Source organism: Anolis sagrei, chromosome 6 (genome assembly GCF_037176765.1).
Source record: "Anolis sagrei isolate rAnoSag1 chromosome 6, rAnoSag1.mat, whole genome shotgun sequence".
Lineage (NCBI taxonomy): Eukaryota > Metazoa > Chordata > Lepidosauria > Squamata > Dactyloidae > Anolis > Anolis sagrei.
The window spans coordinates 6,672,598-6,696,379 of record NC_090026.1 but is presented as its reverse complement, the minus strand read 5'-3'; the positions used below and the strand labels follow the sequence as shown (position 1 = coordinate 6,696,379).

The window sequence follows — 23,782 nt, the reverse complement described above, 5'->3', positions numbered from 1 at the left end:
GGTTGCATCCTCTCACCCAACCTTTTTAACGTGTATGCAGAACACATCATGCGATGTGCAGGGCTGGATGAATGCAAAGCTGGGGTGAAAATTGCTGGAAGAAACATTAACAACCTCAGATATGCAGATGACACCACTCTGATGGCCGAAAGCGAGGAGGAGCTGAGGAGCCTTCTAATCAAGGTGAAAGAAGAAAGCGCAAAAGCCGGGTTGCAGCTAAATGTCAAAAAAACCAAGATTATGGCAACAAGAATGATAGACAACTGGAAAATAGAGGGAGAAACCGTGGAGGCCGTGACAGACTTTGTATTTCTAGGTGCAAAGATTACTGCAGATGCAGACTGTAGCCAGGAAATCAGAAGACGCTTACTTCTTGGGAGGAGAGCAATGTCCAGTCTCGATAAAATAGTAAAGAGTAGAAACATCAGACTGGCAACAAAGATCCGCCTAGTCAAAGCCATGGTATTCCCTGTAGTAACCTACGGATGTGAGAGCTGGACCTTAGGGAAGGCTGAGCGAAGGAAGATCGATGCTTTTGAGCTGTGGTGTTGGAGGAAAGTGCTGAGAGTGCCTTGGACTGCGAGAAGATCCAACCAGTCCATCCTCCAGGAAATAAAGCCCGGCTGCTCACTGGAGGGAAAGATACTAGAGACAAAGTTGAAGTACTTTGGCCACATCATGAGGAGGCAGGAAAGCCTAGAGAAGACAATTATGCTGGGGAAAGTGGAAGGCAAAAGGAAGAGGGGCCGACCAAGGGCAAGATGGATGGATGGCATCCTTGAAGTGACTGGACTGACCTTGAGGGAGCTGAGGGTGGTAACGGCTGACAGGGAGCTCTGGCGTGGGCTGGTCCATGAGGTCACGAAGAGTCGGAGACGACTGAACGAATGAACAACACTGTATAGTCATCCAATCCTCCTCTCTATATGCTAATGAGCAAATATAGGTTTTTAATTGTTTTTAAAAGGGAGAGGGGAGAGGGCCGTTTTGTTTATTTAGGAAGGGAGTTCTAGAGGTAGGGAGCAATCACAAAGAAGGCCCTTACTCTCGTTCCCACCAGCCATAGTTGGGGTGGGACTGAGAGCAGGGCCTCCTCTGCTGACCGCAGTGTCCGAGTTATAAGAGGAGATGCGATTTGTCAAATAGCCTGAGCCTGAACCATTTAGCTCTGAATTTACTACTGGGAATCAGGTAAAGTTCTGACTGTCAAAAGGTGTATCTGATTGCATAGAGAGTGCTTTTTTGTTACAACCAAGTAATTACTTCCTGCTCTCAACATCTTTATTTATCACTAGCGGTCCCCCGCCATGCGTTGCTGTGGCCCACATGGGGGTTCTGTGTGGGAAGTTTGGCCCAATTCTATCGTTGGTGGGGTTCAGAATGCTCCTTGATGGTAGGTGAACTACAAATCCCAGCCACTACAACTCCCAAATGTCAAGATTCTATTTTCCCCAAACTCCACCAGTGTTCACATTTGGGCATATTGAGCATTCTTGTAGAGTTTGGTCCAGATCCATCATTGTTTGAGTCCACAGTCATCTTTGGATGTAGGTGAACTACAACTCCAAAACTAAAGGACACTGCCCACCAAACCCTTTCAGTATTTTCTGTTGGTCACGGGAGAACTGTGTGCAAAGTTTGGTTTAATTCCATCGTTAGTGGGGTTCAGAATGTTCTTTGATTGTAGGTGAACTAGAAATCCCAGGAACTACAACTCCCCAAATGACAAAATCAAATTTTTTGAGTGAAGGACATGCACTGGGTTGTTAGGTGTCAAATTTGGTGTCAATTCGTCCAGTGGTTTTTGAGTTCTGTTAATCCCACAGACGAACATTACATTTTTATTTATATAGATTGTATTTTGATTGGATTATGACTCTCAAGTCACATTCTTCCAGCCTCAAGACAATGCAAAGGGAAACCCCTTCTGACCAAATCTGGCTAAGAAAACTCAATTCTTGGAGTTTTCTTTAAATTGTCATAGAGCCACTATAAGTTGGAAATGGTATGGAACAACAGTCATTGTATTTCTTACAGCCATGGATGGGAAAAGGCGCTTATATGATTTTGTAATTCATGGACCAAAACAATTTGCTTGTGAACTTTGTTTTAGACTCCAGGTGAAACAAAACAAGGAATTAAATTGTGTAATTTAATTGCTTTTAACTGATGTATGTATGTGTGTTGTGGTATTTAATTATTGCCAGTTTGTACACTGCCCTGAGTTGCCTTTGGGCTGAAAAGGGCAGGATAAAAGTGCTGCAAATAATAAACAAACAAACAAACTTGTAGGCAGACGTTAGAAACCAGACATTTCTGACACCATCTCTGTACAAAGTAGGTACTAGGCTTGTGCACGAATTCGATTTGGCCAGTTCCCTTTGGCTAATCTGGCTGATTTGGCTTATACGTATAGCCATAATGGCAAAGGCTCAACCTCCGTGTTTTTTTCCACAACAGGACAGTGACTGTCAAAAACCAGCTACCTTCAGTTACAAATGGCATGCGGGAGGGAGGCAGCCGTTAGAAAGAAAAGCGTGAGGGAGAAAAAAGCAGCACTCCAAGGCGTGCAAATCAAGAGAATAAAGAGGGCTTTTTAAAGGAAGGCTGGAAGAAACATTAACAACATCAGATATGCAGATGACACCACTCTGATGGCCGAAAGCGAGGAGGAGCTGAGGAGCCTTCTAATCAAGGTGAAAGAAGAAAGCGCAAAAGCTGGGTTGCAGCTAAACGTCAAAAAAACCAAGATCATGGCAACAAGAATGATTGACAACTGGGAAATAGAGGGAGAAAATGTGGAGGCCGTGACAGACTTTGTATTTCTAGGTGCAAAGATGACTGCAGATGCAGACTGTGGCCAGGAAATCAGAAGACGCTTCCTTCTTGGGAGGAGAGCAATGTCCAATTTCGATAAAATAGTAAAGAGTAGAGACATCAGACTGGCAACAAAGATCCATTGCCTAGTCAAAGCCATGGTATTCCCTGTAGTCACCTACGGATGTGAGAGCTGGACCTTCGGGAAGGCTGAGCGAAGGAAGAGAGGCGCTTTTGAGCTGTGGTGTTGGAGGAAAGTGCTGAGGGTGCCTTGGACTGAGAGAAGATCCAACCAGTCCATCCTCCAGGAAATAAAGCCCGATTGCTCATTGGAGGGAAGGAGACTAGAGACAAAGTTGAAGTCCTTTGGCCACATCATGAGGAGACAGCAAAGCCTAGAGAAGACAATTATGCTGAGGAAAGTGGAAGGTAAAAGGAAGAGGGGCCAACCAAGGGCAAGATGGATGGATGGCATCCTTGAAGTGACTGGACTGACCTTGAAGGAGCTGCGGGTGGTGATAGCCGACAGGGAGCTCTGGCGTGGGCTGGTCCAGGAGGTCACAAAGAGTTGGAGACGACTGAACGAATGAACAATAAAGGGTAGGATAGCTCCAGGTCAATCACCCTTCCCTCCCTGGGAAGTGGGGAAACCTCCTTAAAATGCCTTGGAAAGCTGCATGCTGCAGGGAGAGAGTGCCACACGCACTTGCAGCGCCTGTCTCCTCTAGAGTAGAAACAGCTTTAACTAAGCATTAAACCCAGTCTCCTCTACAGACAGAAGGGAAAGTATTGCAGAAAGAGTGGTATCTTAACTCTGATGCTTTTAATCCAGGTCTTAATGGAGGATATAAGGACAAATAATGCCTAAAATGATGGGAAGGAGAACCTGGGAAGTTGTGTGTCTCCCTCCCCCATAATGGGCAGGATAGAAAACAAATATTTTGGCTTCCTAGACCAAAAACAGATTTCTGTCCTCCCGAATTCAGGAGGCTCCCAAAAAACAGATCCCCAGTGAAATAAGGGACACTGAAACAGATCACAAGCTTACCTCGATTGTACAAGCTTAGTAGGTACCATATAGAGCTAGAAATGGGTCTCTGTGGAGCACAGAAAAGACATCCCCTGCTTCAGGAGGCAGATTTCCAAAGCCAAATGGGGATTTGAACCGTGATCTCTAAGATCAAAGCTCAAATCGCTACACCATACTGACTCCCAAGCCAAGAGCCGCATTCTGTTTCAGAAATTTGGGGTGGAGTTGTGCTGGTACAGCTGTACCAGAAGCTTCTACTTTATTTGCCTTGTATTAGGTGTTGTTTGCAGCCCAAGGCTTGGCATTCTGCAGAAGGGTGGCTTCCTGTTAAAGTTTGCAGTTATAGGGCAGGCCCCCTGTCCATCATCGTTAAGTTTGGTTCCGCCCCCTGTTCAGGACAATTTTGAAGGGAAGGGAGCCATTTTCAGTCAGTCTCAGCAAAGGAAGTCAATGTACAGGACGTGCACAGACTTTCTCCTGTACAAAGGCTTCAACCCTTAGAGCCGTTGCAAACTAGGTTCCTGCGGGAGAAATCCTTGCTAGCAAGTCCCTGACGTCATGAGCCTGCGCCTCTCTCCCCGCCCCTTTCTCCGCCCCTTTCTCTTTGCCAGCGTGGTTTTTCCTTTGCTAGGGTAGCATTGCCCGCATTTTCTCTCAGTTGAATTCTGCCAACTGAGAGAAAATGCGGGCAATGCTGCCCTAGCAAAGGAAAAACCACGCTGGCAAAGAGAAAGGGGCGGAGAAAGGGGCGGGGCGAGAGGCGGAGTCTCGTGATGTCAGGGACATGCTAGCAAGGTTTTCTCCCGCAGGAACAGAGTTTGCGACGGGCCTTAAGACCTCCCGGGGGAGAACAGTCTTAAGAGCATCTAAAGGTTCCTAAAGTTTCCCAGGGAAACAGCCTTACAGCCCTGAGGAATTTCGGAGGGAATAACAGCTTTAAACATCAAGAACTCCAGCTAAGTGACTACAGGCCTACTGGTAGGTCCACTCGGTTTTGAGACGCAGTTCAGCCCGGTAGTGGATCCACATCAGTTAGGTTTAGGTTCACAGTTAGCCTGGGAGAAGTTTGGAAAGGGATTTTCCTTTAGAGTAAAAGCAACAGTTAGAAGCCACCAGTTGCACAAAGCCTGTAAGCATTTGTTTAACCTTTTGAAGACAAAAGAAGTTTCTGTTGATTTTGTTATATTTAAAAGACTTTGTTATATTTTACAAGCCCTCTAGAGACTGTTTATGGTGAAAATCCTAACGAATTTCTCTTCGGGCCCCCTGGCTTCCCGCTGGGCTAAAGTTGCACGTCCTGTATTAAAGGCAATTTATTTCAAGCCCATCGCACAACAGAACAGGAGTAAACTCAGATTCTAAGGTCGTCCTTTTCAACAAGTTTTTTAAGCATAATGTTCCCCATGATGGAAAATTGTACTTTCTGCATAGACTGCAATAAATCACTATCATTAGATGATGAGGATCAGGATTTCTACACCTCTTCATGCATGTAACTTTGCAGTCTGCTTAAAACATTCCTTCTCATATGTTTTTATCCACTATATTCACATTTGAACTTCCAGCCATTTTTCCTTCTGCCTCTCACTCAAGGTGAAGGTAGTCAATAACTTGTGGAGAAACACATCCAAATATGATTCAGTTAGTATCTTATTTAATTCTGCCAACATCATGCAAGCCACAAATTATGAGGAGCCAAAACGCTAGGAGTTACCTTCTTTGCAGAAGGAGCTGAGTTCAGTTGCATAGCACATTTTGTGCACCCAGGAGGTCCTAAATTCAATCTCTAGATGGGACTATGAAAGACTACATTGCAGAGCAATTGTGAGAAAAGACTAACCAGCCTTTTCCCAATCAGGTGTCTATAGTATTGCCCAGATGTTTTGGACTACAACCCTTACCATTGCTAGAAAGATAATTGGAGTTAAAATCCAGCATATCTAGACTGCACTAGATAAATGAAAGTCAATGTACATAGTTTCAAGATAGATGGCAGAATTTAGTCTGACTTGGTTTGATAGTTCAAGGTAGCTTCAGGAAGTCTTCAGTCTTTTGGGAAATTTCTCAGCCAGAAAAACAATATACAGTGTTCCCTCACTTACTGCTGGGGTTCCGTTCCAGGACCACCCGCGATAAGTGAAAATCCATGAAGTAGGGAGCCATATTAATTTTAATATTTATATATTATTTTATATTTTTATATATTATTTTCCCTGGCCTCCACAGAGTATGTGGAGCCATGCAGGCAGCAGCAGGCCAGGGAGGCAGACCTTCCCTGTCGCACTTCCGGGATCCCTGACCTCCCTGGCCTCCACTGGACATAAATATTTAATATTTTTATTAATATTTTCAAAAACCCATGATACAGTGAGTCCACTAAAAGCGATTCGCAAAGTAGTGAAGGAACCCTGGCTGATGTTATTAAAAATGCCAAGCAATCATAATTTTATCTTTACACTGTGGAGAATATTCACAAAAATAAGGAACATAGAATCATAGAGTTGGAAGAGACCTCAAGGGCCATCCATTCCAACCATTTTCCCGTGTCCTAGTCTCCAGGGCATCAGGAAACAAGCTTGCTCCCTCCTCCCTATGACTTCCTCTCGTGTATTTATACATAGCTATCATATCTCCTCTCAGCCTTCGCTTCTTTAGGCTAAACATGCCCAGCTCTTTAAACCGCTCCTCACAGGGCTTGTTCTCCAGACCCTTGATCATTTTAGTCACCCTCCTCTGGACACATTCTAGCTTGTCAATATCTCTCTTCATTTGTGGTGCCCAGAATTGGACACAATATTCCAGGTGTGGTCTAACCAAGGCAGAATAGAGCATGGGGAGCATGACTTCTCTGGATCTAGAACAAAACCCAAGGAACAAAACCCAAGAACCGATCTACTGCAACCAACACAGTGAGTGAAATATGTGGCATGGATAATTCTGCATTTCTGAAACTTTATTTCAAATCCAAAAGTTCTGTTTCTTCCTCCTCCTTTGTGAATGCTTGCTCCAGCTCTTTTCTGGTTTTACCAAACTGACTACTCGTTCACCTATCTCCTAGTAAAGACAAAGGGCCACTATGAAGGCTGGAGATGCTCTGACTATGAAAGGCCATTTGCTCATGTGCTGCGGCCCTATCCAGGCAGAATTCCTTTCTGATAAAAAGTAGGGAGGCATTTTCAACTTTGTAATGGAAGCAAGACTGGAAATGACCTCTTCTTGGGTTTCTGCCATTGGAATAGAACATTGACTGTGGATTTTATGGTCAATTTGAGTGACCACATGCATCATTTTGCAAAAATGGAAATCCACGTCTACCTTGTACATAGAATTCTGTATGAAAAACACATTGGAGCACACCACGAAGAACAAAATAGGATCCCATGTAAGAAAGGGAGATCAAGTGCATTGCAATATATGGTCCACATTTTTAGAATTTTTAAGGGTTAATGTACAGTAAATACTCGAATATAAGCCGAGATTTTCGGCCCTATTTAGGGGCTAAAAAATCCCTGCTCGGCTTATATTCGAGTCAAACAGCGGCGGACCCGCTGCCACCCTCCCTGCTTGTCTTGCCGCGCATAGACCCATCGGTCAACAGTCCTGCAGGCACAAGGGTTATTTATTTATTTATTTATTTATTTACTATATTTCTATCCCACCTTTCTCAGCCCGAAGGCGACTCAAGGCAGCTTACAATTTGGCAGCAATTTGATGTCACAACAGTCATAAATACCATTAAAACATTTAACATGACATAATAATACGTGATCGGATCTCTGCATACGAACCCACACGATCCCTTCAATCTTCCGGAGAGGCCCTGCTCTCGATCCCACCAGCATCACAGGCGCGTTTGGTGGGGACGAGGGAGAGGGCCTTTTTGGTGGTGGCCCCTCGACTCTGGAACTTACTCCCTAAAGATATCAGACAGGCTCCAACTCTGGCAGTCTTCAGGAGGAGCTTGAAGACGTGACTGTTCCAGTGTGCCTTCCCGGAATAATGATCCCATAGCACTTGGTCCTCTAAAGCACTTTACATTTCCCTGAGTCTGCTTGTATGCCCTCCGCACACATCAGTAACACCTTTTGTTCATGGCCCAGCATTATTTCCAATTTCAACTCTACATTTGGCCTTCCCACTGTTTTAATTATGTGTTGCATTTATTTATTTTTTTGATAATGTTGTATTTTATTGTCTATGTTTTTAATGGCTTGTATTGATGTTTTATTGCTTCTATTGTTGTGTTTGGGCTCGGTCTCATGTAAGCCCCACCGAGTCCCTTGGGGAGATGGTAGCGGGTTACAAATAAAGTTAATAAATAAATAATAAATAAATAAAAATCCATATAAAAACCATATAAAACATATAATCACCAATGTCTTCTAGTTAAACTCATTTTCCATTAGCATTGTCTAAGCTGTTCCATGTTCACTCTTTCATAATGCCATATTTATCTCTTATGCTGCATTTCCAAAAGCTTGTTCAAAGAGCAAGGTCTTTACTCAAGAGGGAGGGGGCCGATCTAATATCCCTGGGGAGGGAATTCCACAGCCAAGGGGCCACCACTGAGAAGGCCCTGTGTCTTTAACACCCATTGCGCCACTGGGGACTTGTAATAAGAAATTCAATGTGCAGCTTTGATAAATGTGAATTAAATGATGTGTGGGAATGAATGGAAGAATGCAAGGATGAATGGATGGAGTTAATAATATTGGAAACACAAGTAAAATATTGAGGCCTGCAATGACTAAACCTGCTTGCTGGACTGTAATTAAAAGTTGCTAATGATAACTGAAAAGTAAGATGTGATAAGAACTGGGTCAGTGATAACAGAAATGTTTGCAATATTCCTTATGTTAAGAAGGAAGTCAACACAAGCCTTGTGTTTGTCAACACCAATCAAGAAGATCAACATCTGGCCAGGAAACTGAGATGGAGCCAGGATGGAAGACGTCTATCATTAATTTACAACTTGGGACTACATAAGCAGAATATTCTTATAAGAGACTGAATCTAATAATGCTCAAAGTGTGGCAGACCTGAGGAGTCTGTTCCACCCACTATGTTCTGCTCCATGGGAAGGAGAGAGATAGTGTACGTATGGAGAGTGGCAGATTTGCATGGGAGCAGTCTGGTCACTTTGGTCTTCTTTCTCAAGAGAAGAGAAAGAAATGCACTTTTGGAGTCTTTGATTTTGTGCAGGGAGTCAGGCTCTGCTGTATAGAAAACAGAGAGCTGATCCTTGGCATTGTTCTTAGGGAAAGAAGTTTTGGCATTTTGAAGTTTTGAAGTTATGGCGTTATGGAAGTTTTGGAACTATGCATTGGCAGGCTGCAGGGAAGCAGGGTCACACCTAAACAGGTGCTTCTCTAAGGAGGGAGAAAAGGATATGGTAATATTTGGGTGCATGAGGATGAATACGTGTTCATGTGTGTGAATGCTGAGTGAAAATGTAATTCTCTGTTGGTTGGTTGTTTGTTAGCCATGTAATTGTATATCCAATGTAGTTGCATAGAATCTGTTTGTCTGTGTTTCCAATGTTATACTTTGTTTTTCTGTAATCTGATATACCCTCTCACACTCGAAATTGCAATAAAAGAACCAATGTTTTAAAGTTATTGAAAAGTCATTCAGGACAAATTGGTGTCAGAAGTGGGATATTCTTTTCCAGTGTGGGGAAGTTATTCATAACAGGCTCCATGAGATTCTGGTCATCTGATGTATCTCATATTCAGTTATGTTCTCCCAATGGGATACAAGCAAGGAGGTGAAAAGACAATCATGTTGGGCTGGTACAGCTCACAGAATGGCTTTCAATTAAATTACATATTTTATCCCAAGTCAATATGGGCCCCATACACAATTTCTTATTGATAGAACGGAGGTCGGAGGTGACTCTCACCCCCCCCCCCCAGGATTCTGTAAAAAATAGTTCAAGATCAAGGAATTCATAGTTTTGCCAAGGACACCAGGCTGGAATGATCCCATAATCCCCTATCTCTCCCCCATGTGGGAACCTAAGGCTTTTTCCATGGCCCAACTCTTATGGACCTTCCATGAACTTTCATGAACTTTATAGGAACTTTTATAAACTCTTGCCAAACCTTATGAACTTTTATGGACTTTGGGGGGGGCTGATGTAACTTTCCCTTAGCCCTGGATGATTCCCCCTCTCTTCCTATGAATTCCTTGTATGTTCCCTTGCCCTATTTCCCCATCCCTATGTGTATGTATGTTTATATGTAAATATGAAGAAAAAGCCACTGTTTCATAAAACCAACAACTCTCATGGCTCAGGAAGTCCCTTCACAACTCCTGAGATGGTAAAATGTTTTACCAAGCCCACTTCCATGGACAATAAGAATAAATAATTCTTATCAGGCCAGACCTCGGAGGGAAAAAGCCAGGCCATCTGGCCTGAAAGGACAAAGGGACAATTTAATCACCCAACACAAAGGGTGTCTTCCTATTCGCGAGGAACCAGGAATTTCACCACAGCCTTTTCCATTGTGACAACCCAACTGGCTAGAAACCAACATTAACTTCTTCAATGGACTCCACATCTCAGGACTGTAAAAACAAAAACGTAGTCTCTAGGGGCTAGACCAAAACAAAACGCCCTTCCTACAGACATCAGATCGGCCCCCTCCTATCTGGCATTCCGGAAGAGAGTGAAGACCTGGTTCTTCGAACAGGCTTTCAACTAAGCAGTGCAATTGATTGATTAATGGACAATGAGAGTGGATGCTGATTCTATTGCTGAGACGTGATGGATTGTTATTTTGTTGTATTGTTGGATTGATGTTTTGATGTGAATTAATTGATATTGCTATTTAATTGACTAATGATCTGTTTTGTACTGTTGAATTGGTTGTTAACTGCTCTGAGTCGCCTGAGGGCTGAGAAGAGCGGTATACAAGTGAAGTTAATTAATTAATTAATCCAAAGAATCAAACAATAGCCTTGGTTAGGCTTGAGAGCCTAAAGGTTATCACCCAGCCATTTGGCAAACATTGGTCATCTTAATCCAGTCAGCTAGACATTTCTTCATTGTCCCCCTGTTGCCTGCCTGCCTTCCACCTCATTGGCTGAGAGGCCAAAGCAGGGCTCAGGCCACCATTGGCTCTCCTGCTGGCTTGCTGACGTCACAGCCAATCATAACAAAGCCAGCGCGGAAAGGGGGAGAGAGAGGTGGGCATGGGAACTTTTGAATCTGAAGGCTAAAAATATTGTATCTTTTTGCCCAGTGGGCATGTTGATTTTATTGGCATATTACTGCAATCGTCATCCTTTCCAGCTGGAATGAAATAAAAACCTCGGTGGCTATCTCTTCAACTTGGTGAGGTTTATTCTGTAATATTGGCTTCTCTTTCTCACCAGGCAACCCACAATGACTTGGGCCTATCCACAACCATTCTAAATTGCTCAACAACAGAACCAGAAGTTGGTTAATCTCCCAAATATTAGACCTCTATGAAAACAACATCAGTAGAGTTTGGAGTAAGATACCTTGTTGAACAAAAATTACCAGAATCCTCTAGTCAGAGCTGTCAACTGTTGGATTCTGGGAGCTGTTGATCAAGAAGGTGACTTTTTCAAGCTCTGGTCACAAAATATATGTCCTGACCGCACCATACCTCTTACATCGTAGGCCCTCTGTACCCTGCGGAGAGCATCCCGGGCCCCTTCAGGATCATTTTCCATGGTGGTCACTACGGTGACGGGGAGTCCAAAGTTGCGCAATGATTCTGCCAAGCCATGGCCTGCTTCCACCCACATATCCTGTCCAGAGGTTATCACAGCGACGTGAGCCCACCGGAAGTACTTTAACACTGTGTAGATTACAGCGGAGGCCTGTGGCAATGGCCGGGCAAAGGTGCCAAAACGCTCCATCTCGGCATCGCCTATCAAGCAAGCCCAGGAGAAGATGGGCTTGTTCCAAGCTTTTCCCAATAGACCAGCTGCCTCACAGGTTGCTGGGTTGACTGGTCCTACAAATCCAGAGGCATAGCGCTCTGAGTTGACAAAGCCCACCATGGCTTTCGATGACTGGCACTCTTCATTGAGGAGGACATAATCGAACCAATAACCCTGGTTCAGAGTTGGGTCTTTGTTGATGCGGGAAACAGCCAGGCTGGCGGCCGCATCCGGGTAGGCCCTGGCATAGATAGAGTCACAGTTCCAAGGACCCATCACACCCACCTTGAAGGTAGTTGCTTGGATGCAGCCAGGCAAACAAAGAAACAAGAGCCAGAGGAGAAGAGCCCGTCTGCGAGGGCGTCTGTGGCAGCCCCACCTGGGATGGTTGGAAAGGCGGAGCAGGAAACTGTGGAAATCAAACCGGGCTAAGATCATGTTGTCGTGGGGCCAGGGAATGGTGTCGATGGGGGTGAGGGACAAGGAAGAGAGGAAATGGGAGAAGGCACAGCTCAGAGAGCCTTTAGTTCCTCAGGGGCCAGGCCCAAAAGTCTTTGGTTGGAGTAGGTCCATTGGCCGCCATCAACTTGGTCAAACTTCACCACGTATACTCAGGAGGAGGGAATAAAGCTGGAAAAGAAAGAAAAAAGAAACATCAGGATGTGTTATCTGGTCTCTATCCCTTGCTACAGGAAACCTGCCCTGGAATAAAAACATGAATGGTTCACATTTTATGCTTTATTTTTGTCATATCTTTAAGTCAATACTAAGTTTATGGTATGGACTGGTATTGGGTAACAGTTGGGTCCATCTTAATAGTAACTCTCAAGCAACCACAAATGACACTTCTAGGGCCCTTCCACACAGCCCTAAATCCCAGAATATCAAGGCAGAAAATCTCAAATTATCTGCTTTGAAGTGAGTTATCTGAGTCCACACTCAGATAATGTGGAATTTCCTGCCTTGATATTCTGGGATGTAGGGCTGTATGGAAGGGCTCCTAGTCTACTGTGCTTGTAAAAATCACCTTGCCCTCAGATACGGCCATCTCACACCTCCTCCAAGATGAACTGAACCACCTCAACTGGGCTCTCCAGGCCAATGGATACTCCACCTCAGACATCAGAAGAGCTGAAAAACCGAGAACAAACCACGAGAATAAAGATGAAGATCCTCCCAGAGGAAGTGTTCTTACCATACATCAAGGGAACCACTGACCGCATGGGGAAACTGATGAGGAAACACAACATACAAACCACTTACAGACCCACCAAGAAAATCCAACAAATGCTACGTTCAGCAAAGGACAAGAGGGATCCTCTCACCTCTGCAGGAGTCTACCGTGTACCATGCAGCTATGGACCACCAAACGCAGCACCCAGACATGCATCAAGGAACATGAAAGGCACTGCAAACTACTCCAACCAGAGAAATCAGCCATAGCAGAACACCTGATGAACCAACCTGGACACAGCATATTATTTGAGAACACAGAAGTGCTGGACCACTCTCACAATCACCATGTCAGACTACACAAAGAAGCCATTGAAATCCACAAGCATGTGGACAATTTCAACAGAAAGGAAGAAACCATGAAAATGAACAAAATCTGGCTACCAGTATTTAAAAACTCAAAAAATACAGCAGCAAAACAACAGAGGGGAAACAAACAGGCACATGAAATCACCCTCAACAAAAGATTCCCCCCAGGCGCTTCCAAGCCATTGAATGCAAATCAAGGTGATCAGCTGAAACATTCACAGCTAGCCCCAGCAAACAAAAGTCCTTTGTCTCACCCTGGTCATTCCACAGATATATAAACCCTTTTTTCCTAGTTCCAACAGACCTCACTACCTCTGAGGATGCTTGCCATAGATGCAGGCAAAACGTCAGGAGAAAAATTGCCTCCAGAACATGGCCATATAGCCCGGAAAAACCTACAACAACCCACATCTCACATCTATTTTCTGAATATTTCATTACACTTGAGAACCCAGTGTCCCTAGATATCACTACATGTCCTGCTGGGGTATGTTGTCCATTTATGTGCCAAGCCTCACTATCAAGCAGACATAGGTCACGGCGGGAGAGGACAACCGCTTTGGCAAAAGTCCATCCTATTCCATCAGCCTGGACTGGCATTAGCCAAATCACTGCGCTGTTCACGCTTCAGCGCCTCCATCAATCTGCCCCCCACCATCCGCCAAATCCTAATCTTACTGCTGAACTAAAACAGGATTACCCTTTTGGCCTCAGCTGCCTGATCATATTAGGTGTGAATTGGCACAATGGTGCTCACGGGCTCACGTGTGGCGGGCAGGTCACCTCTACCGATCCTTTCAGGGCAGAAAAGGGGGTGGAGGCATACTGTCGCCCCATGACTACCTTTCTAATGATTTTAGAGGGGAGAAAAACTCCATTTGTGTTGATAAAGCCGAGGCAGCTGAGTATGTTTAGCTCAGTGGTTCCCAACCATTTGTTGACCAGGGACCACTTTGACCAGGGACCATCCTCCAACGTTAGTACCAAAAGGTTTACAAATTGGTATTTGGTCAACTTTAGATTTGGTTTGGTTATTTGGGGTGCTGATTCAGAAAATTGCATTGGATAGACCACATCAGCCCTAGTTTCTGATACAAAACATATTGCCATTCAGTATTTGCCATCTGCTCAACCACAGAAAACCATATTTAATAAGCCTTGGCAATATAAGAGGGTTTCACGAGACCAGTGACACTTTTTGCAAAGCTGTAGTAATGGTGAGGCCGTGAACTGTATTTTAGTTCTTTCAGACCACTGGCAGGCCACGGACCACATGTTGGGAACCACTGGTTTAGCTTGAATAAAAGAAAGCTGAGAGAGGATTAAATATAAACATTATTTTGAAAATTCCCAGTTAAAAACCATTAAAAACAAATGGCTTGGCTCTGGTTAGTACTTGGATAGGAGACTGCCAGTGAATACCAGATGTTGGAGGACTGGTAGCTTACCTCATACCTCATGGTGTGTATATGTGTATACACACACCCTTCTGGATTCTTAGCCCATTTGTTACCATGAGTAGCATGTGTCTGTGTGAATATATACATATACATACATACATACATATATATATATATATATATATATATAGTTTTACCTTATGTTTCCTTACTTTATGTTGCTACATGTTTGTGTTTGTGTTTGTGTGTATACACACACACACACACACACAAACTGGTATGTAAGCTCCACATTGCCTGGGTGTTGGAGGGGCTGCTTCCCCCCTCCCAATTTCATCCCTCCTTTCTTCTCTCCATCTCTCCCCTCATATATTTCCGCCCTCCTTCCTTCTTCTTTCCTTTGATTCCTTTCTTTCTTTCTTTCTTTCTTTCTTTCTTTCTTTTCTTCCTTCCTTCCTTCCTGTCCCCTTACTCCCTTCTCCAGCTTTGAGGAGGCCTACTTCCCAATATCTCCTTGGCAACATGGCTCTTTGCTGCTTTCCTCCCTTGCCCTCATACACATGCCCGCTTTTTCACCCAATGACATCACAGAGGATCACTCAGCTTAGCAACGGCCAACCAAGTGACATCACAGAAGGCCTGCCTAGCGATGGCCAACCCAGTGACATCACAGAAGACCCACCTAGAAACACCCAACCCAGTGACATCACAGAAGGCCCACCTAGCAACAGCCAACCCAGTGACATCACAGAAGGCCCGCCTAGCAACACCCAACCCAGGGACATCACAGAAGGCCCGCCTAGCAACAGCCAACTCAGTGACATCACAGAAGACTCGCCTAGAAACACCCAACTCAGTGACATCACAGAAGACTCGCCTAGCAACAGCCAACCCAGTGACATCACAGAAGGCCCACCTAGCAACGGCCAACCCAGTGACATCACAGAAGGCCCACCTAGCGAAGGCTAATCCAGTGACATCACAGAAGGCCCGCCTAGCACCAGCCAACCCAGTGACATCTCAAAAGACCCACCTAGCAACGGCCAACCCAGTGACATCACAGAAGGCCCACCTAGCGATGGCCAACCCAGTGACATCACAGAAGGCTTGCCTAGTGATGGCCAACCCAGTGACATCACAGAAGGTCCACCTAGCAATGGTCAATGGTCAACCCAGTGACATCACAGAAGGCCCGCCTAGCAATGGCCAACCTAGTAACATCACAGAAGGCCCACCTAGCAATGGTCAACCCAGTGACATCAGAGACGGCCCACCTAGCAACGACCAACCCAGTGACATCACAGAAGGCCCGCCTAGCAACGACCAACCCAGTGACATCACAGAAGGCCCGCCTAGCAACGGCCAACTCAGTAACATCACAGAAGACCCACCTAGCAACGGCCAACCCAGTGACATCACAGAAGGCCCGTCTAGCAACGGCCAACTCAGTAACATCACAGAAGACCCACCTAGCGATGGCCAACCCAGTGACATCTCAGAAGACCCACCTATCAACGGACAATCCGGTGGCATCACAGAAGGCCCGTCTAGCAACAGCCAACCCAGTGACAACACAGAAGACCCACCTAGCGATGGCCAACCCAGTGACATCACAGAAGGCCCGCGTAACGATGGACAACCCAGTGGCATCACAGAAGGCCCGCCTAGCAACGGCCAATCCAGTGACACCACAGAAGACCCACCTAGCGACAGCCAACCCAGTGACCTCACAGAAGGCCCACCTAGCACCGCCCAACCCAGTGACATCACAGAAGGCCTGCCTAGCAACGACCAACCCAGTGACATCACAGAAGGCCCGCCTAGCAACGGCCAACCCAGTGACATCACAGAAGGCCCGCCTAGCAACGGCCAACCCAATGACATCACAGAAGGCCCACCCAGCGATGGCCAACCCAGTGACATCACAGAAGGCCTGCCTAGCAACGGCCAACCCAGTGACATCACAGAAGGCCCGCCTAGCAACAGCCAACCAGTGACATCACAGAAGGCTCGCCTAGCAGCAGCTAACCCAGTGACATCACAGGAGACCCACCTAGCAACGGCCAACCCAGTGCCATCACAGAAGGCCCGCCTAGCAACGGCCAACCCAGTGACATCACAGAAGGCCCACCTAGCGATGGCCAACCCAGTGACATCACAGAAGGCCTGCCTAGCAACGACCAACCCAGTGACATCACAGAAGGCCTGCCTAGCAACGACCAACCCAGTGACATCACAGAAGGCCTGCCTAGCAACGACCAACCCAGTGACATCACAGAAGGCCCGCCTAGCAACAGCCAACCAGTGACATCACAGGAGACCCACCTAGCAACGGCCAACCCAGTGCCATCACAGAAGGCCCGCCTAGCAACGGCCAACCCAGTGACATCACAGAAGGCCCACCTAGCGATGGCCAACCCAGTGACATCACAGAAGGCCCACCTAGCAATGGCCAACCCAGTGACATCACAGAAGGCCCACCTAGCAATGGCCAACCCAGTGACATCACAGAAGGCCTGCCTAGCAACAGCCAACCCAGTGACATCACAGAAGGCCTGCCTAGCAACGACCAACCCAGTGACATCACAGAAGGCCTGCCTAGCAACGACCAACCCAGTGACATCACAGAAGGCCTGCCTAGCAACGACCAACCCAGTGACATCACAGAAGGCCCGCCTAGCAACGGCCAACCCAGTGACATCACAGAAGACCCGCCTAGCAACACCCAACCCAGTGACATCACAGAAGACCCGCCTAGTAACACCCAACCCAGTGACATCACAGAAGACCAACCTAGCAACGGCCAACCTAGTGACATCACAGAAGGCCTGCCTAGCAACAGCCAACCCAGTGACATCACAGGAGACCCACCTAGCAACACCCAACCCAGTGACATCACAGAAGGCCTACCTAGCGACGGCCAATCCAGTGGTTGGCCATCGCTAGGTGGGCCTTCTGTGATGTCACTGGGTTTGGTGTGACATCACAACCAACCCAGTAACATCCCAGAAGGCCACTTCACCTAGCAACACCTTTTGTAATATAGCCATGCATACTTTGACAGATATGTGAGTGCATATACACACAGTACGAGGTAAAACAAAGTATGTGTGTGTGTATGTGCATTCTAACTATGACAAGAAATGAGCCAAGAATCCACAAGTTTGGGTAACTAGCTAATGCCAACATGTCACCTTCAATAACAGCTAATTGGCAAAATAGTTTGAAAAGCAAAGGACTGATTGGGAAGAGGTGCTGACAAGCCTCTCTCTTCTTTGTTGTCAATCAAACATTAAAAACACATTTTGTCATCGACGAGCAGTTCACAAGTAATGGCTCCATCACCTCTTCCACAGGAAGGCAGTGAAAAGGAGTTTGCCAGCTGCCCATTCTCTCCCTTTCTTCCTTCTTGTATCAAACAGCTAATGAACACCTGACATCTTTGCCCAATAATCAAATCAAATATAGCGGTATCATATGTACACACATACACTGTCTGCTGATTTTGCTGAAGTAGTTAATTTTGAACAAGGCCTCGCAAGAGAGTCTGATTGGCCTTTGCCTTCAGGCTCATTGAGTTCTCTCAGAAAGACAAACATGAGGTTTTGTTTAAGACCGATTGTGACCACTTCCATCTTAATAGCCTTCATGTACACTTCAAAAGAGATCTTAAAGTGCATCTACACCAGGCAAGGGCCAACTTCGGCCTTTATTGGCCCGGTTTTGGACTTCAACTCCCACCATTCCTAACAGCCTCAGGACCTTTCCTTTTCAACGAGGGTTATGGGCCCGGTTTTGGACCTCAACAAAGGTTATGGGCCCGGTTTTGGACTTCAACTCCCAACATTCCTAACAGCCTCAGGCCCTTTCTTTTTCAACAAGCGTTATGGGCCCGGTTTTGGACTTCAACTCCCACCATTCCTAATAGCCTCAGGCCCTTTCTTTTTCAACGAGGGTTATGGGCCCGGTTTTGGACTTCAACAATGGTTATGAGCCCGGTTTTGGACTTCAACTCCCACCATTCCTAACAGCCTCAGGCCCTTTCTTTTTCAACAAGCGTTATGGGCCCGGTTTTGGACTTCAACTCCCACCATTCCTAATAGCCTCAGGCCCTTTCTTTTTCAACGAGGGTTATGGGCCCGGTTTTGGACTTCAACAATGGTTATGAGCCCGGTTTTGGACTTCAACTCCCAACATTCCTAACAGCCTCAGGCCCTTTCCTTTTCAAAAAGTTATGGGCCCGGTTTTGGACTTCAACTCCCATTCCTAACAGCCTCGGGCCCTTTCTTTTTCAACAAGCGTTATGGGCCCGGTTTTGGACTTCAACTCCCACCATTCCTAACAGCCCCAGGCCCTTTCCTTTTCAACGAGAGTTATGGGCCTGGTTTTGGACCTCAACAAAGGTTATGGGCCTGGTTTTGGACTTCAACTCCCACATTTCCTTACAGCCTCAGGCCCTTTCCTTTTCAACAAGGGTTATGGGCCCGGTTTTGGACTTCAACTCCCACAATTCCTAACAGCCTTAGGCCCTTAATTTTCAACAAGGGTTATGGGCCCAGTTTTGGACTTCAACTCCCACCATTCCTAACAGCCTCAGGCCCTTTCCTTTTCATCAAGGGTTATGGGCCCAGTTTTGGACCTTAACAAAGGTTATTGTCTCGGTTTTGGACTTCAACTCCCACCATTCCTAACAGCCCCAGGCCCTTTCCTTTTCCCCCTCAGCCACTTAAGCCGGTAGGCTGTTAGGAATTGTGGGAGTTGAAGTCCAAAACACCTGGAGGACCCAAGTTGTCCCATGCCTTATCTATACCAAGAGCAAGTAGGACTGAAGACTGACAGGTCGTGGGTTCGAATCCGGGGAGAGGCCGATGAGCTCCCTCTATCAGCTCCAGCTCCTCATGTGGGGACATGAAAGAAGCCTCCCAAGGATGATAAAAAACATCAAATCATCCGGCCGTCCCCTGGGCAACGTCCTTGCAGATGGCCAATTATCTCACACCAGAAGCGACTTGCAGTTTCTCAAGTCACTCCTGACATGTCAAAAAACAAAACAAAAAAAAACACTTATATTAGTCTATCGTCTTCACCAGTGTTTTTCAACCTTCCTAATGCTGCAACCCCTTAATACAGTTTCTCATGTTGTGCTGGCCCCCAACTATAACATTATTTTCGTTGCTACTTCATAACTGTAAATTTGCTATTGTTGTGAATCGTAATGTAAATATCTGACATGCAGGGTGTATTTTCATTCACTGGATCAAATTTGGCACAAATACCCGATACACCCAAATTTGAATACTGTTGAGGTTGGGGAAATTGATTCTGTCATTTGGGAGTTGTATTTGCTGGGATTTATAGTTCACCTACAATTAAAGAGCATTCTAAACTCCACCAATGATGGAATGGAACCAAACTTGGCACACAGAACTCCCACGACCAACAGAAAATAATGGAAAGAAAGCAGATTCCATCTGAACATTAGGAAGAACTTCCTGACTGTGAAAGCTGTTCAACAGTGGAACTCTCTGCCCCAGATTGTGGTGGAGGCTTCTTCTTTGGAGGCTATTAAACAGGGGCGGGATGGCCATCTGTCTGGGGTGCTTTGAATGCAATATTCCTGCTTCTTGGCAGGGGGTTGGACTGGATAAGGTCTCTTCCAACTCTAGGATTCTAGGATTCTATGAAAGTTTTGGTGGGCATTTACCTTGAGTTTTGGAGTTGTAGTTCACCTGCATCCAGAGAGCAATGTGGACTCAAACAATGATGGATCTGGACCTAGCTTGGCATGAATACACAATATGCCCAAATGTGAACACTGTTGGAATTTGGGGAAAATAGATCTTGGCATTTGAGAGTTGTAGTTGCTGGGATTTATAGTTCACTTACAATAAAAGAGCACTCTGAACCCCACCAATGATAGAATTGGGCCAAACTTCTCACACAGAACACCCCTGCCTTGAAGGGACTCACTAGTGTGAGCCTCCCTCCAGCCTTGCACGCTCTCCCTCACCCCGCATGCACAGCATGCTACCATGTGCCAAGGATGCCTGCTCTCCCCTCCCCACTTGGAGTCTCAGAAACAGCCCTCTCCTTGACTGAGAGACCTGCCAATCACAGGGGGGAGGGCTTTTGGTGGGAGAATTCACTGTCTGTTTCCTAAAAGGACGAGAAGGACAGGAGGAGAGGTCTTCAGCCTTCTCTTCCCAAGGGTTTCCTAGGACCATCAGAAATGTATGTTTTCTTATGGTCTTTGGAGACCCCTCTGAAACCCGCTCATAACTCCCCACCAGGGCTCCCGACTCCCAGGTTGAGAAACGATGATCTGTGTGTGTGTGTGTGTGTGTATATATATACACACATACATACATACATACATACACACACACACAAACAAAGGTGGGTCAAAAAGTAATGGCTCCATTGCTCTAACTTTTCTTTCTTTCCCAGCTACTGGACTATCTCTGCATGATATGATAGAGGTCACCTTACTCTACTGATACAGCCTTTTCCTTTTCGGATTGACTGATTAGAACCATGGATCTGAAGCTAAAAGAAAGAGTTGTCAAGGTTGTGCACCTAAGGACATCCATAATCGCTTGAAGAATGTTTACGGGGACGCTGTAAAGGACATCAGCAATGTGCAGCGTTGGGTGAAGAAACGCAGAAATGGAAATTGCAGATAAACCGAGACGCGGCCGCCCGACAGCATCAGTCTCAGATGCAAATCGAGGACGTGCTGATGAATTGATTTGAGGAGACACACGCACAGAAGGTTATGACAACCGTGTTTTGGGACACACAGGGTGTTATTCTTGTTGATTTTCTGTAACATGTGCCACACTCAACAGCAAAACCTATGTAACCACACTTAAGAAAACTTAAGGAGGCAATAGGAAAAAAGAGACCACTAAAAGACGTTTGTTCCACCGAGCTTCATCACGTCCACACACGTCAGTTTTCACTATCCAGGCAATTGCAAAAATGGGCTGGCCAGTAGTGCTTCACCCACCCTACAGCCCTGATTTGGCCCCTTTTGCCTATTTGGACCTCTGAAAGACAACCTATGTGGTTTCAGATTCAGTGACTTGAATGACATTAAAACAGCTTTAAAATCATGAGCTATGAAGCAAAACCTTGAATTTTTCCAAAATGGTTTTGATGTCTGGGTTAAAAGATGGTGCAAATGTGTACAAATTGATGATGACTATGCTGAATGGTAGTTTTGCGTAGAGCATAGTTCAGGCTATGATTTGCTGTTGTATGTTCATTCATAACCTTTTTATGACACGTTTTTGACCCACTCTCATATCTATATCTATATCTATAGGTAAAGGTAAAGGTAAAGGTAGTCCCCTGACATTAAGTCCAGTCATGTCTGACTCTGGGGTGTGGTGCTCATCTCCATTTCTAAGCCGAAGAGCCAGCGTTGTCCGTAGACACCTCCAAGGTCATGTGGCCAGCATGACTGCATGGAGCGCCGTTACCTTCCCGCCGGAGCAGTACCTATTGATCTACTCACATTTGCATGTTTTTGAACTGCTAGGTTGGCAGAAGCTAGGGCTGACAGCGGAAGCTCATGCCGCTCCCCGGAATCGAACCTGCGACCTTTCGATCAACAAGCTCAGCAGCTCAGTGCTTTAACCCACTGCACCACCGGGGGCTCCTATCTATATCTATCTATCTATCTATCTATCTATCACTGACATTATTTACATTTCTATTATGATTGAGAAATATTAACCCATTAACTCCGGTGGCACAGTGGGTCAAAGCACCGAGCTGCTGAACTAGTTGACCGAAAGGTCGCAGGTTCGAATCCGGAGAGCGGCGTAAGCTTCCGCTGTCAGCCCCAGCTTCTGCCAAACTAGCAGTTCGGAAAAATGCAGATGTGAGTAAATCAATAGGTACCACTCCGGGAGGAAGGTAACGGTGCTCCATGCAGTCATGCTGGCCACATGACCTTGGAGGTGTCTACGGACAACGCTGGCTCTTCGGCTTAGAAATGGAGATGAGCACCACACCCCAGAGTCAGACATCTGGACTTAATCATAGAATCATAGAATCATACAATCAAAGAGTTGGAAGAGACCTCATGGGCCATCCAGTCCAACCCCATTCTGCCAAGAAGCAGGAATATTGCATTCAAATCACCCCTGACAGATGGCCACCCAGCCTCTGTTTAAAAGCTTCCAAAGAAGGAGCCTCCACCACACTCCGGGGCAGAGAGTTCCACTGCTGAACGGCTCTCACAGTCAGGAAGTTCTTCCTCGTGTTCAGATGGAATCTCCTCTCTTGTAGTTTGAAGCCATTGTTCCGCGTCCTAGTCTCCAAGGAAGCAGAAAACAAGTTGCTCCCTCCTCCCTGTGGCTTCCTTTGACATATTTATACATGGCTCTCATCATACCTCCTCTCAGCCTTCTCTTCTTCAGGCTAAACATGCCCAGCTCCTTAAGCCGCTCCTCATAGGGCTTGTTCTCCAGACCCTTGATCATGGGAGATAATATCAGGGGACAACCTTTACCTTTACCTTATCTTCAATCTTTTGAGTTTTAGAGTACAGAATATGTTCATATATTTTTCATATTATTTTTCATTCACAAATCCTGTTACAATCATTTTCTTCTATTTTTTACAAGGTCCATAAAAGGTTTCCATTTCCACAAATCACTTGAACTGCCACGGGTCAATGCTATGGAATTGGTAGAGAAAGTCTTTGGTAGAGAAAGTCTGAGGCCTTATAAAGCTGATCCGCCAATTCTCATAGTCATCAAGTGGGAGAATCGTGCAATTCATTCTTTACAGTGGGAAATGGACCTCTCTGGAGCTGTAAAAGTATGTAACTTCTATGATCTCTTGTGTGCCATTTTCACCAAGGAGAATGAGGCAAAGTCAGTTATGCAAACCAGATTTTAAGACCTCAAACGTGAGGAACAAAATAAGGGCCAATTCACACCTGTCTTCTCTGTGGGAGTGTGACAAAAACCCTTTGAGAAGCTGAACTGAACACATTGTACGCAGAGACAGGTATATCCACGTCTTCTGCCCACAGAACAGGTAGTTAAAGTTATCTAGTGAG

At 45.7% G+C, this 23,782-nt stretch overlaps 1 protein-coding gene across 1 annotated transcript in view; it reads right to left on the bottom strand.

Annotated features, from left to right (window-relative positions):
- Positions 1-23,782, bottom strand: part of GUCY2D (guanylate cyclase 2D, retinal) — a 105,082-nt gene that overhangs the window by 47,631 nt on the left and 33,669 nt on the right. The window contains exon 2 of the mRNA XM_060779926.2: positions 11,485-12,394. Coding sequence (XP_060635909.2) covers positions 11,485-12,202 — 718 coding nt within the window. The 5' untranslated portion in view covers positions 12,203-12,394. The remainder of the gene's footprint in view (positions 1-11,484; positions 12,395-23,782) is intronic.